General features: G+C 47.2%; 1 protein-coding gene across 2 annotated transcripts in view; it reads left to right on the top strand.

Moving 5' to 3' along the window:
- Positions 1-571: 571 nt before the first annotated feature.
- Positions 572-13,782, top strand: part of SMAD3 (SMAD family member 3) — a 14,968-nt gene continuing 1,757 nt past the window's right edge. The window contains exons 1-7 of one of the 2 annotated variants that reach the window (XM_010179474.1): positions 572-762; positions 1,616-1,750; positions 2,407-2,481; positions 3,849-3,899; positions 8,539-8,751; positions 9,868-10,005; positions 12,302-12,446. In XM_010179474.1, coding sequence (XP_010177776.1) covers positions 678-762; positions 1,616-1,750; positions 2,407-2,481; positions 3,849-3,899; positions 8,539-8,751; positions 9,868-10,005; positions 12,302-12,446 — 842 coding nt within the window. In that variant the 5' untranslated portion in view covers positions 572-677. Of the gene's footprint in view, positions 763-1,615; positions 1,781-2,406; positions 2,482-3,848; positions 3,900-8,538; positions 8,752-9,867; positions 10,006-12,301; positions 12,447-13,782 lie in introns of both variants that reach the window. The other variant, XM_010179475.1, reaches the window with a different exon arrangement.

Here is a 13,782-nt window from a genome sequence, read left to right as displayed (position 1 = left end):
CTGGAAGCCTTGCTTGTTTGTAATGTTCATGGTCACTCTTTAAAGAGAAGTTATCTGGATTTTGGATGATTTTGTCATCATGGAAGTTCGTATCTCTATTTTAAAGGTCTAGGTTTATTAGCACGTGTTTTAAGATGTAATACCTTTACATCCACAACATAAACTGTTGAGAGCTGTGCGAATGGCCTGTTTGTTAGGACACGCAGAACTGCTTAAGAAGTGCTGCTAAATTGATGTATTCTTGCTGTGAGTCTTCTCTCTGCCTCCAAATCAACCTCTTTTCAGAAAATTAACGAATACAGAGCAGGGCTGTACTAAACCAAACACTTTCCAGTTTTCAGGGATGACGTTTGGGCCGGGAATGGCTCCTTGCAGCGCAGTCTCAGTGGATTTTGGTGCCTGCCATCTGGAACTGCATCAGGACACGGAGTTGGCTGTGCAGCCGGCACTTTGCTCCCCTGCAGCCTCCACACTGGGTTCCCCAGTGTCACATTTATGGGATGTGGCCAGTACCATGTGTGTATTCATGCCCATCTAAATTGCTCTCGTCTCTCTGTTCTAATTGCAGGTCGTTAGACGGTCGGCTGCAAGTGTCCCACCGCAAAGGCCTTCCCCACGTGATCTACTGCCGCCTGTGGCGCTGGCCAGACCTTCATAGCCACCATGAGCTGCGTGCCATGGAGATGTGCGAGTACGCCTTCAACATGAAGAAGGATGAAGTCTGCGTGAATCCTTACCATTACCAAAGAGTGGAAACCCCAGGTACCGCCGGCCCCGCGCGCCGAAACCTCGGCTTCTCACCCCCAGCATGAGGGGGTTTAGAAGTGCATTTCAAAATTGAGGAAAGCAGCAGGCGTGGGGTTTTAAAACCAAAGCGTATCTATTATTGATGATAATCTCTTACTGTACACAGTAGAATAATTTATGAATCTGCACTCAGGGGGGAGATAGCATTTTAAAACGGTAAAATCCAAGTGGAGGAGGTTGCGTTGCTGCCAGGTTCCTGATGTGGCCCTGTGTGCATGTAAACAACTCGCACACGCAGCAGGTACAAGTACGAGCCATGGCAGTGTTCTGTGCATTCCTAATTGCTGGTGTTATATTGAGGATAAGCTTAAGTTGAAGTGGATCTCAGAATAGCTCCCACACAACCAAACTCCCTGCTCTGAAGCCTCCTCCTGCTCTGGAAAAGGCTCTCAGCTGAACTGCAGGGGGTTGTGCTGCATGTTGGTACAGCTCTGCAGAACCAGGCGGGATGTTTGTGCTAATCCCACCTTGCTGCTTCAGCTTAGGGGAAGTTTCTTCCTTTTGAATCATGTGGTACAGCTTCTCTTAAATGACTTTTCGAGAAGATCTGTTTGCAGACAGAGGAGGTGTGTTCAGAAAAGCATATATCCCATCACCAGCTGAGATCTGTTAGAGCAGCATCTCTAACTGCCGCTGTTATTTCAGAAGCAGCTATCAAATTGTGTCCCTTAATTAGCAACTTCGGTGCTGCGTGTATTTCAGGGTGTTCCTCCAAACTGGTTTCTCCTCATTTTTCTAGGGTTTCAGTCATTTTCTTTGAAAGCCAATAACATTGCTGTGCTATTTTTTTCCCTTCCCATTTGTGCAGTGTTACCTCCAGTGCTGGTGCCTCGGCACACCGAGATCCCGGCCGAGTTCCCACCGTTGGACGATTACAGCCACTCTATTCCCGAAAACACTAACTTCCCAGCAGGTATCGAGCCCCAGAGCAACTACATTCCAGGTACCGTATACGAAAGGGTCGCGTTGCACAGTGAATCATTTCTATGTGTGCAGAGCTGCGTGGCTGGAAACTCTTTCTTTCCATCATTGCTATGAAGCTGAGTGGGGTCCTCTACAAAAGGAGGTGAAAGCTGTAAATGTAGACACACAGCAGTGCTGTTTATAGTTTTGTTTTCTTTAAACACACCTCTTCAGTCGTATGTACTCAGTTTATTGTGGAACCTAAAGCTGAAGGTTCCCTTAGCAAGTTTAGATTTGAATGAAATTCAGCCATTTTAATTAGAGTAAAACTCTCTAAATTTCAGATGGAATGGAGCTCTTCTATTTATGTATCTCTTTTACAAGCAATTTACACCTTATTTGCATGGACAAGCTATGCAGCTGCACACCAGGAAAGGAAAAATACGTGGACAGAAAACTGTCTACACGGCTTAAAGTTTGATGGGACTGAAAATCCGGATTTTTTTTGTTTCCCCCTCCTCTGTTATTCACAGATACGCTATGGCTATCGTCATGGCTGTGCCAGCTCCTCCTCTCAGCAGCTTGAGGAAGAAAAGTAATAAAAAAGATGTTTAGCTGCTTGTGAATAACACAGTAAACGTTTTTTGGTGTCCAAAAGCCAGTCACAATGACAATATGATCATTTTATGCTTCTAGAGACCCCTCCTCCAGGCTATTTGAGTGAGGATGGAGAAACCAGTGACCACCAGATGAACCCCAGCATGGATGCAGGTAAGTCATCGTTTCCCATTTGCTGCAGCTTTCGAGGTCGTCTCAGAGACTTTTAAAGTTTTTCTTTAAAGCAGTGCGGCTCAGGTGGTGGCTTGAGGTATTTTATCCCTGTAGGAGTGCAGATGTAGCCTCACATCTCATGTGAAGCACAGGGTTGTATGTTTTAGAGCTGCTGGTGACTGGTACAGCACGTTCCTGTTCTCCCCGCCATCCATCATTAGGTACTACCAAGGAGCAGCGTGAAGCAGTGGACAGACAGCTAAGGATGATCATTGGTTTGGAATTTGTCTGATTTTTTTGGTTGTTTATGCACTGAAATGTCCAGTTTAACTGTATTTGAAATGGTCACTAGCTTTGTTTTTAAATGGGTTTATCAGTTAGTGGACATATCCCAAAGAAAGTTGAAAGTCTGGGTTTTCTTTCATTGCTGAGAAAACAAGTAACCAGGTTTAGAATGAGCAGCCTTAGTGTTTGTGCCAACCTGTATCGAGACCTTAAAATTAAACATGCAGGTCTCACCTTTCTGGGAGTAACTTGGCTTGTGAGTAAGAACCTCTGAATCAGACTCTGGATTTGTAAAACTTCTGCTTGAAAAGCAAAATCCCATCCTTGGTTGGAAGGGGCTGATGCTTTGCACGAGAGAAATGCCAACACATAGCACTCACATAAAGATAGACGTGCAGAACCTAATTAATGCAAATAGTACACAAAAATACCTTGGTTTCCATGCGTGTCTTCAGCCGTGGAGCGTACACGGGATTCTAAAAGAGGGATGCCTGATGTGCAGTCTTTCGCCGCGGATACGCAGATGGAGGAGGGCAGTGTGGGTTGGTTTGTCTGCATCCACCGTGAAGCTACTGACACAAACCATTCTAGTGCATACAATTACTGGTGGCGTGCTGGTTGTTTGGAATGTAGGTATGGCTTTTTGGGAAAGTGGACGCCAATAGGATTGGTCTGGAAGGTGCTGTAAATACCCACTTCATATTCAAATGCTGTGTCGCTTCCTTCAGATGTCACAGACTTCCTTCTTTATAGAAAAAAACCCCACATTTTAAAGAAACCAGATCAACTCAGCGTGAGAGAAAAAAAAAAGGGCTGTATCATCCCTGTGGCATCCAGAGACTCTGGAAATTGCTCTGGGCATCCAAGTGCAGATATTTGAAATACGTGCACAAAATTTGTGGACAAAATTTGAAATGATTGGGGATAAAAATACTGACAGAAGTAAAGAGTAATCAACAAAATGAGACTGAAGTGAGAAGTGGGTTGTCCCTCCAACAAGCCTGGGCAGCACCGAGGGTTCTGTGCAAGTCTTTTCCCTTGTGCAGATGCATTACTAATAATTATAATGTCTTGCTTTTCAGGTTCTCCAAACTTATCACCAAACCCGATGTCTCCAGCGCACAATAATCTGGGTAAGCTTGTGATCTCGAGAGCTGTGTGTAATTACTGTCAGGATAGTGACATTTTAGTGATGATGTGATTTCTTGAGGTTGTGAGCACTCTTGATGGTCCTTTCCACTAATCCTCTTTACCGTGGTAACAGCGGTTCTTAGTAACTTGAGATGAAATAAAGAAATCTGAGCTTACTTCAGAGGGTTAAATACAAAACCCAGGAAATACTGGCAGACAAATGCCAGAAAGAATGAGTGAACAACTGCAGCAAAAGTACACTTGTCTGATTACATGAGTTTGCAGGGAGTATGTCCATCTGCTTTGCTGCTGGTTTTGTGTTCTCATATTTTTGAAGGACACAGATTGAGGTTAAATTTTGTCTCTTGGAAAGTTACTCTGTAAATGTGAAGTGCTTACCTGGTCTCTTTTACAGTGTATCAGACCTCCTGGTGTTTTTCTAATATTTATTAGCTTGGTGTTACATTCACTGCGAGTCCTAACAAAACCGAGTGCTGGGATGGTGTCAGACCACGGGGTAAGGCTCCCTGAGGGGCATCCCCAGACCACACAGGGACAAAGCAGCGCAGAGCCCTCGTGTCCCAGTGCTGAACCACTGGAACAACTGGTGGCCCAGGTGTGTAAGGTGTTACTGTGTGAAATGGAGCACGGTCTGAGCAAAGTGGGGGATGTTGTTGGTTGGTGTGTGGTTGGGGAGTCCAAATAAATGGAGAGAGGGCAGGAGTGCTCGTGTATGGAGAGGTGCAGAAGTCACGGACAACCTTACTTGACCAGTTGGCCCGATGGGTTTCTTCAAGCAAACTCAAGTTATGCTGCAATCTTGAGTTTTCTTCCCCCACCTGACTCCCTCCTGGGCTCCAGGAAGATGCCCCAGCCCTGATGCTGTACTGGACCACCAAGCCACTGATCCACACCATAGCCTGGAGACAGTAAACAGGAGGAAAGCTGAAGAGGGAGGAGTAGCAGTTGAACAGGGCCTTTAACTCTTGAGATGCTCTTAGAGGGTTTGTGGCTACCTCTGAACCTCTGTTATTGTCTCAGATGGCTCTGCCCTTTATTTTCATCCCTATAAAAGCTCTGCTCTTCAGCAGTTTGAGCTCTTGCCCCGTTTGAAATCGCTCTCAGCAGTCTGTCGTAACAAGCACTCGCAGCTCTGGCTGCAGGGTCGGTTCTCTGAATGTTCATTATCCAGCAGACAGAGGCCACTTGAGATTACTCTTGAATAACCATAGCCATAAAGTTTACATATGCTTTTAATCCTGGCACAGGGTACTTTGACACAGCTCCAAAATTTGTTACTCATTGGCTGACTTGTGGATATCTTGGGGCTGTTGAAGGGGAGATTTCTTTTCTCTTCTTTTGTTTTTTTGGCCTTTTTTTCCCCAAAGCATGCAATATATTGCCACGATGCCACTAATTTTTTATTTGCTTTAACCGTTAAAAGCCTAAGAAGGTAATACATGGCTGACTTATTTTTATTCCCTTTTTCCCTTTGAATCCTTGATGCTCTGGTGTGCTGCCTGGGAGCTGATGAGAATTTCGAGCATTTTTATCTTTTGTCAACCTAAAAATAAAAAGCCAGTTACATGTAACTAAACCAGCCTGGCAAGTTGACTGTGGCATCTGCCTTCCATAAGGAAAAAGGAGTTTCTAGGAAAGAGGCCCCGGTGCACGTCCTTTCTAGGGAGGACACCGGGCATTGACACATGGTGCTCAGCTGATGGGCCTCGCAGATGCCTCATGTGGTGACAAAAATTAAGTAGGAGCAGGTGAAGCTGGTTAACCACAAGGGAACTCTTTGTAGTCTAAGGAGCAGACAGCAGAAAAGCATTGTGACTTAGCAGCGTTAAAAGATAACTTCAGGTTTTGCAGACAGAGTCACAAAGAGCCGAAAACACAACTGTGCAGTGAGGACAGTGGCCAGCGAGCTCTCAGCAGCAGAGTGCAGGCTTAACAAGGGAATTTCGCAGCCCTGATGCCTGCTCATTTGACCGGAGCTACCTGAAGCTTTTCAGACAGCTTCCTTTGTGTGAGCTGGACTTTGGACTCGGATCCCGTGGCCGTATTCCCGAGAATGACAAAGGCAATAAAGCAGCACGAGGCAGAGCAACCAGGACAGTGAAGCAAGGTTTGCTTGAGGTGCAGCGCGATTATTTCGGCATGAAGCTGTAAGAACATAAAACGAGGTTGAAGGAACTTGGGGAGTTTTCTCTTCCTATTCACAGGCGCAAAAGTGTTGCAAGGGAACACATTGGGGTGTTTTTGTCTCCTTTCATCTCGCTTGATTTGGTAGCATTTTGGTCCAAAACTTCACTTGTCGAATTGTCAGTTGTCCCACGTAAGCTTTTAAATGGGAGTTACAGATACCCAGTGATCTCTTCTGTGTTACTGAAATGGGAACTGGGAAAAACCACAGAAAACAGCCCGAGTGGAAGGAGAGCTGCCAGCGCTGCGTGGACACGGGGAACGCAGCCGGGGAGTTGACGCTGGCCGCGGGCCAGGCCTGAAGTTCGCGTGCTTTGTTATTTTGGAGAGAGGTGGGCCCTTGCGCACAGGAAATCCATCGTCAGCGCGTGCTCCGCTAAGGACTTGACGTAAGAGCTGTGAGCGAAGCGAGCACGTACCCTGCAGTCAGGCCCAGCACAAACACACACCCCCGTTACTCGCTGTGTTGAAACACCATTTCCCTAAGCGGTGAAAAGACGTACAGCGGGGCAGGGAGGGTGCACACCCATTTATCTACTTGTTTTTGAGGGAGGTGGAATTAATGTGGCTGGAATTAATACAATTGGTATATAGATACATGTGTCAGTAACTTCTGATATACGTTGTGTATCAGATGCATTAACTGAAGCTGGGATAACAACCACTCATATGTGTAGAGCACGCAAGGTTGGACTTCTCTGGAGATGATTCAGGCAGGATTTGTTGGTTGTAATGCACTGTGGTTTAGCTGGTTGTGTACCCCCTCAGGATTGGCAGAGCTGCGTTTTCTTACTTGTCCCCAAACAGTAAATCTATAAACTGAACACAAATATTCAGGACAGCTGTCCCACAAGAGGTAACTCACAGAATTCCAGGATGTGAGGAGTTGGAAGGGCCCTGGAAAGCTCCCCCAGCCCAACCCCTGCCAGAGCAGGATCACCAGAGCAGTCACACAGGAACACGGCCAGGGCTTTGGGTGTCTCCACACAAGGAGACTCCACAACCTCTCTGGGCAGCCTGGGCCATGCTCCATAACCCTCACACTCACAAAGTTTGGCCTCATCTTCAGCTTGAACCTCCTGTGCTCCAGCTTGGGACCATTGCCCCTTGTCCTGGCATTGGCCATCCCAGAGCAGAGCCTGGCTCCTTCCTCCTGACACTGCCCTTTCCCAATGGATCCCCAGGAATGAGGGCACCCCTCAGTCTCCTCTGCTCCAAGCTCCAGAGCCCCAGCTCCCTCAGCCGCTCCTCAGCAGGAGATGCTCCACTCCCTCCATCACTTTGTGGCCCTGCTGGACTCTTTCAAGCAATTAACTCCCCCATCCCATGGCAGCCTAAGGCCACAAATCACAGGAGAAGGCAGCCTCGTTAAAAAGCTTGGTTGCATTTTTTGGAGACAAGTGTTTCTTTGCAACGGGGTTTGTTGGTTTGTGTCTTCCCTCAAGTTGCAAATAAGCCGGAAATAAAATGTGGGGAATCCACAGCTCCCTTGGGTCGCCACCAAGCGGAGGTGGTTTCTGAAGGAGAGGACCACGAACCCATGGAGAGCAATAGTGGCTTCAGGGTTCGTGTAACTCGACCTGTACCACTCTGAGGACATCGCTGAAGGATCAGCAAATGTTGGTGTGGTTTTTCTGGAGCTGAGCAACCTTTCAGTGTAGTGATAAAACCAGGGGTAACGGTTTTAAACTGAAAGATGCTATAGTTAAGGAAAGAGATAGTGAAAGAAGCTTGGAATGGGTGTAAGCTCCAAAGTTCGCAGACTTTGAAGATCTGCTCGGGGTTGCAGAGTTCCCCAGATGCACTTTGATTCAGTTCCTTATTTGCTGTCAGCGGAAGCAGAAACCAAAGGGGTTTTTCCTGGTTATTGGCGACTTTGGGAGCTCACACACCACAGCAGTGGAGAGGGAACCAGCGTGTCTGTGGCTGAGGCCAGGCTGCTTCAACCTGGTTCTGAAAGTTACGGAGCAACAGCAGATACCAGATGAGAAATGACTGTAGAGACACGGTCTGCAGTGTGAGAGGAGACTGGGATGGTAGAAACCTGCCTTTGATCTTTAAAGCTGATTTCTTAAGCCCCAGGTTTGTCTAAGCCTTGCAGGAGTGACAGATGGGAAAGCCCATGGAAAAAGCTGGGGTTTGCTGCTCGATGTTAACTCTTTGCCCATTAGGGGAACTGTTCTGGTTCGCATTTCAGCATTTAAGACAGCTGAGTGCCCCCACTCACCCTGTGACCGATACCTTTGCCTATTTGTGGTCGTTCTGTGTTTCAAAAGCCTCAGGGTGATGTAACCTCGCTGTGATCCATTAAAACCTGTCAAGTAATTAAAGCTGGGTGGTTAAAGTGAGCCCGAGGAATGAAGCAGAACAATATTTCAGACATTTTTCATCCCCTCCCTCGGGCCTGTGCTGAGTTTTGCTGCTGATTCTGTGCAGATCTGCAGCCCGTCACCTACTGCGAGCCAGCGTTCTGGTGCTCCATATCCTACTACGAGCTCAACCAGCGAGTGGGGGAGACTTTCCACGCCTCGCAGCCCTCCATGACCGTGGACGGCTTCACCGACCCCTCGAATTCGGAGCGCTTCTGCCTCGGGTTGCTGTCCAACGTCAACAGAAACGCGGCGGTGGAGCTCACGAGGCGCCACATCGGTAACTCCCTTTTCCCCGGTTTCTTCAGTGTCCTTCGAGGTGGAGACCTGCGTGTAAAGGTTTTTGTTCACCTCGTCGGCATTGCAGCTTGGTCAGGTTTAGAACACTGCCATGTTTCAGTATCCGTGGTGTTTTAGCAGGTTAATCTTCCACGTGGGTACACTCGTTGTATTTTTTAGTAGTAGTATGATTAAAAAATGCACTGAGGAACACTAAAATAGCTGCAAGTAATAGAGACATGGAATTTAAACCTTTACATGCACTCCTCTGAACTGTGTGTGGACGGATGTTAGTGCTGATGTGGGGTGTTCCTGCTCCCTTCTGCACTGGTTTATTTTCTAACTGCCCTTTTATAAATGGAAACTTAGTTCCTTGGTCTTCATCTCGGCTTCCACTCTTCCTGCTTATCCTGCAAGGTAAAATTCAATTTTGTTTTCAGTTAAAATTGCACCAAATATCCCAGATTTATGCAATTCTAATAAAAGGCAAAACTGCTTATGCTTTGCTGTGCTTTCTGTTGACTTCTACCAAAAATGAACCTGCTTTTTGTCCTGATTTTGCTCCCCTTTACACCCTTTCCTGAGCAGTAAACTCTCATGCAGGAGGATCTTTCCTTACTTGTTTTTAATATGATTTTTAGCACCAAAAAACCCACCAAGATTCAGAAATCAGTCGTTAAATTCAGCAGGTTCCTTGTGCTTTATGGCAGGATGAAAACAAGATACCTGAGTAGAAATGCAAGACCACAGCAAACGTTTATTTGAGCAGCAAAGATGTATTCCTGAAATGTGTGTCTCTGTTAACTGAGGTTTTAATATTTTGTGTGCACTCCTGTGGGAAATGTGTGTCCGTGTGTACAACATAAACTCAAGTGAAAGGCAATGATTTGAAAATGTCTCATTTGAAATCACAAGGTAAATAACACACAGCTGTATCCAGCTGTGATGACTTTCAGAAAAGGTTGAAAAGCGTACGTGAACTGATAGGAGGTTTGTATGGAAAATACTGGATGTGTGTTTGGAGTCGGCAGGCTGTCTGGTGCACAGGTTCTCCACCAGCTCTTCCTGCCATATTTGGGGATGCCTGTTCAAAGCTAACCCAACCTGTGTTTCCCAGGACGAGGAGTGCGGCTGTACTACATCGGTGGTGAGGTGTTTGCCGAGTGCCTCAGCGACAGTGCCATCTTTGTCCAGTCTCCCAACTGCAACCAGCGCTACGGCTGGCACCCCGCCACCGTCTGCAAGATCCCGCCAGGTAAGGACGGGCCCCGGCTCTGAGCCCTTCCCAAAATCAGATTGCAGTGGAAAGTTCAAGAAGGTCAAGAAGGACAGGAACTGCTTGAAAGAGTCCAGCAGGGCCACAAAGTGATGGAGGGAGTGGAGCATCTCCTGCTGAGGAGCGGCTGAGGGAGCTGGGGCTCTGGAGCTTGGAGCAGAGGAGACTGAGGGGTGCCCTCATTCCTGGGGATCCATTGGGAAAGGGCAGTGTCAGGAGGAAGGAGCCAGGCTCTGCTCTGGGATGGCCAATGCCAGGACAAGGGGCAATGGTCCCAAGCTGGAGCACAGGAGGTTCAAGCTGAAGATGAGGCCAAAGTTTGTGAGTGTGAGGGTTATGGAGCATGGCCCAGGCTGCCCAGAGAGGTTGTGGAGTCTCCTTGTGTGGAGACACCCAAAGCCCTGGCCGTGTTCCTGTGTGACTGCTCTGGTGATCCTGCTCTGGCAGGGGTTGCACTGGGGGAGCTTTCCAGGGCCCTTCCGACTCCTGACATCCTGGGATTCTGTGAAAGGAGCTCTTTGTCCAGGCAGGCAGGGATCTGCCAACCTCCATTCTTGACAATTATCAGAAATTTTCACCAAATCACCAGCCAGAGCAGGGCATTTTATTATCTTTTAGCATACAGGATGAAGGCACTGATAAAGGAGCTGTTGTTTGCACTGCAGTCATACAAGCAGGAGCAAACAGCGCTTCAGGATCTGAGCAGAGCCAAGAGCAGAATCTGCCACTTGCAGCACATTATCAGTCCATTATTGCATTGTACTTACCTGATAATCACATTTCTACCTAAGAACATAAGACATTTTTCCTACTTTAGATTCACCCATAATAGATTGAAATTGTTACTTTTATTCTGTTCTGTAGTAAAACTGTTCCCCCTCCTTTGTGAATTAGTTTTACTCCAGGGAAATTGCATTTGCAGGCACCGTGTTGTTCTGGTCGCAGCAAATCTAAGTCTGAATATGCAGAAGCATTACAGGAGAGTTTATGCATCTGTCTAGGGAGAAAATACCTTTTTGTTAGGTATGTGCAGAAGAGCTGGGATGAGAGGATGCCATTCGGCAGGGAATTTGGCTGTTTAGGTTTACAAAAGCTAATTTTTCACAGTTAAAAAGTGTGTTTATGTCTAAAATCCAAACTTTTTAATTCCCTTCCTTGCCACAGCTCTTTCTCTGTGCCCATCCTGCCCCTGATGCTCTCACCTTTCTTGTTTTCCCTTCAGCCCCGGCTCTTGGGCTGTGCTCGTTTATGGTCACAAAAACAGGCAGAAAAGGAGCTGTTTCTGCAGCTGCTGAGCAGTTCCACTTTGCTGCGGGCAGCTCGCCCCAAAACAGATGACACCACGGGTCCAGCCCACGAGAGCGGGCTGGGGAGTGACTCCTGAGAAAAACACAATTCATCGCAGGCCAAGGGGTTGTGTTTGTCAGACTTGGCCCGTGTGTGATCCCAGATGAGCGTTAGCTGCGTGCCAGGTTTGAGTTTAACTTGTTTCTGGTTATCTGGGAGAAAGCAAGCGTAGCAACACTTTTATAGGAGTTGTGCATGTATCTGTTTATTTATTTATCCCAGCTATGGCGGGTGTTGCTCTGTTTCACCTTTATCACCTATAAACAGCTGCAGTCTTTTAACTGGGACTAAACATTGGGGAAAAACCCCCAGTTTTAAAGGACAATTCTCTGGCATATGACAGTTAAATGTAAGAGACTCTTGACAGCAGAAGCAGCTCTGCTGCCAGCCTTGAAAACCCCAGAACTGGTTTCTGGCTTGCCAGAGGGGTTGCACTGCAGATTTTCTGCATTACTTCTGCTGATGGACACCACATAAATCCAGCACCAGAGTTCCTAATTTTATCCTGAGCATTCCTTTCGTTCAGGCACTGTAGAGAGTTTCGTTGTTAAGCGTTATGGTCATAGTTAGGCTTTTAAATTACAGTATGAGGGAAATGATTATTAAGGAGATAGGAGGAGGTTGTACAGGAGGATCCCAAGTCTGGTCTCGTAAATCTGCTGTATGGGCACTCGCACCCATCGTGCTCTGTCCTGTAACGTGGTTCTCTCCCTTTTTAGCATAGAAATGTGGCAACCTTGGTTCCTTTTCTGAAACGCCGTGCTTAAATAATCTGTGTACAGCACATTATTTAGAATTATTTATAGCGTGGTCTGAGGACATGGGAAAGCAGCCTTGAGTTGCTTTCCATCCTCAGAAAGAAAAGGATTTCCTAATCTAGCTAAGGTGAAGGTTAAGCCTTGTTCTCGTCGTGTTCTTTTTTCCACAGGCTGTAACCTGAAGATCTTTAACAACCAGGAGTTCGCCGCTCTCCTGGCTCAGTCGGTGAACCAGGGCTTCGAGGCCGTCTACCAGCTCACCAGAATGTGCACCATTCGCATGAGCTTCGTCAAGGGATGGGGAGCAGAATACAGGTCAGCCTTTCGTGTCAACTACACCCCAACCTCCTATTGGTGTCAAATACACCCCATGTAATACCATTAGAAGACCACATCACAGTGTTGTATGAACCAAGAGCTTGAGCTGAAGCACAGCAGATAAATCCAGATGGCCTGTGTAGGAACTATTACATTATTTTTCTTAAAAATAGCTGTATATTTGATGGTTTGAGTGTCTTATGACCACACTGTTATCAGGACAGGATCACTGTGAGTGCTTCCTAATAGATATGGGTTGGGTTTGATGCTGCTTTTATCAGGGCCTAATGGGATTAAAATAAAATCAGATCTGCTTGAACATTTCCATTTGGAAGAACTGTTAGAGCTGCTGCAAAATCATAGTTCAATCTCCTTATCCTTCCTTTAGTGCTTGCTATAGGGCACTCACTTAAATGTGACCGGAGGCAGTGGGAGAAGCAGGGTGACTGCTTTTCCCAGTGAATATTGAAGATAAACCAGGAGATGCAGTGGGGTGTGGTGTGTGGGATCGGTGGTGTGGTTGTTCTGACAACATGGGGACAGTGCAGACAGCGTGAGGGACATCGCCCGTGTTGGTGTTGCTTCACTTCAGTACCAAGCAAACCTCCCCAAGTGGCAAAAGGAGTGAAATCTGTTTAACAGTACAAAGAGGGGAGACGAAATTCGTTAGCAAATGAACGTCTTTTTATGAGAGAAAGCTGGCAAGGACTTAGGCCAAATGAGATTTTGAAACACTTCCTTGACTGTACCCTTTAAATCTGTGGCCTTATTTGAAAACGTGGGGGCAGTCCCTGCCTCCCGGCGCAGCAAAGCCCTGCAGCAGCTGGGGAGATGCCACAGCATCAGCTGGGGCCCGGGCCCCGTGCGCCGCTCTCCCGCTTTCCTCATTTCTGCAGATGTTTGGAGTCCATTTTGTTTAGAAATCGTCCTGCGCCCAGGCCAGAGCGATGGGGCCCTGGCGCGCGGCCACGGCTCGTAATGAAATCCAGACGAGCGTGACTTACGGGAAGGCAGCGATCTCATCGCGTCGGAGGCACTGAAACCCTGCGCTCGCGCTGACCGCACTCTCGCTCCTTCATCTCCTTGCCACAAAGCACTGCATGTGATTGCCTTTGTCAGAGCACGGTTATTTGTTGAACTGATTCACAGATGAAAACGTGACTGTGGGGGCTGCATCCAGAGCAGACTTGACTTTTTTTATAGGACCTGAGAGGTTTTTATGCTTCACCGAAGCCGACAGAGCGAGAGAGGTGCTCTGCTCTCCCTGTGCTGCCATCCTCCTGCCCCAGCAGCTCACAAAACACCCTTTAATGCAAAACACTGACCACTGAGT

Source organism: Mesitornis unicolor, unplaced genomic scaffold (assembly GCF_000695765.1).
Source record: "Mesitornis unicolor isolate BGI_N332 unplaced genomic scaffold, ASM69576v1 scaffold4092, whole genome shotgun sequence".
NCBI lineage: Eukaryota > Metazoa > Chordata > Aves > Mesitornithiformes > Mesitornithidae > Mesitornis > Mesitornis unicolor.
Note: the sequence above shows the minus strand (reverse complement) of the source record. Positions and strands in the feature narration are given on the sequence as shown.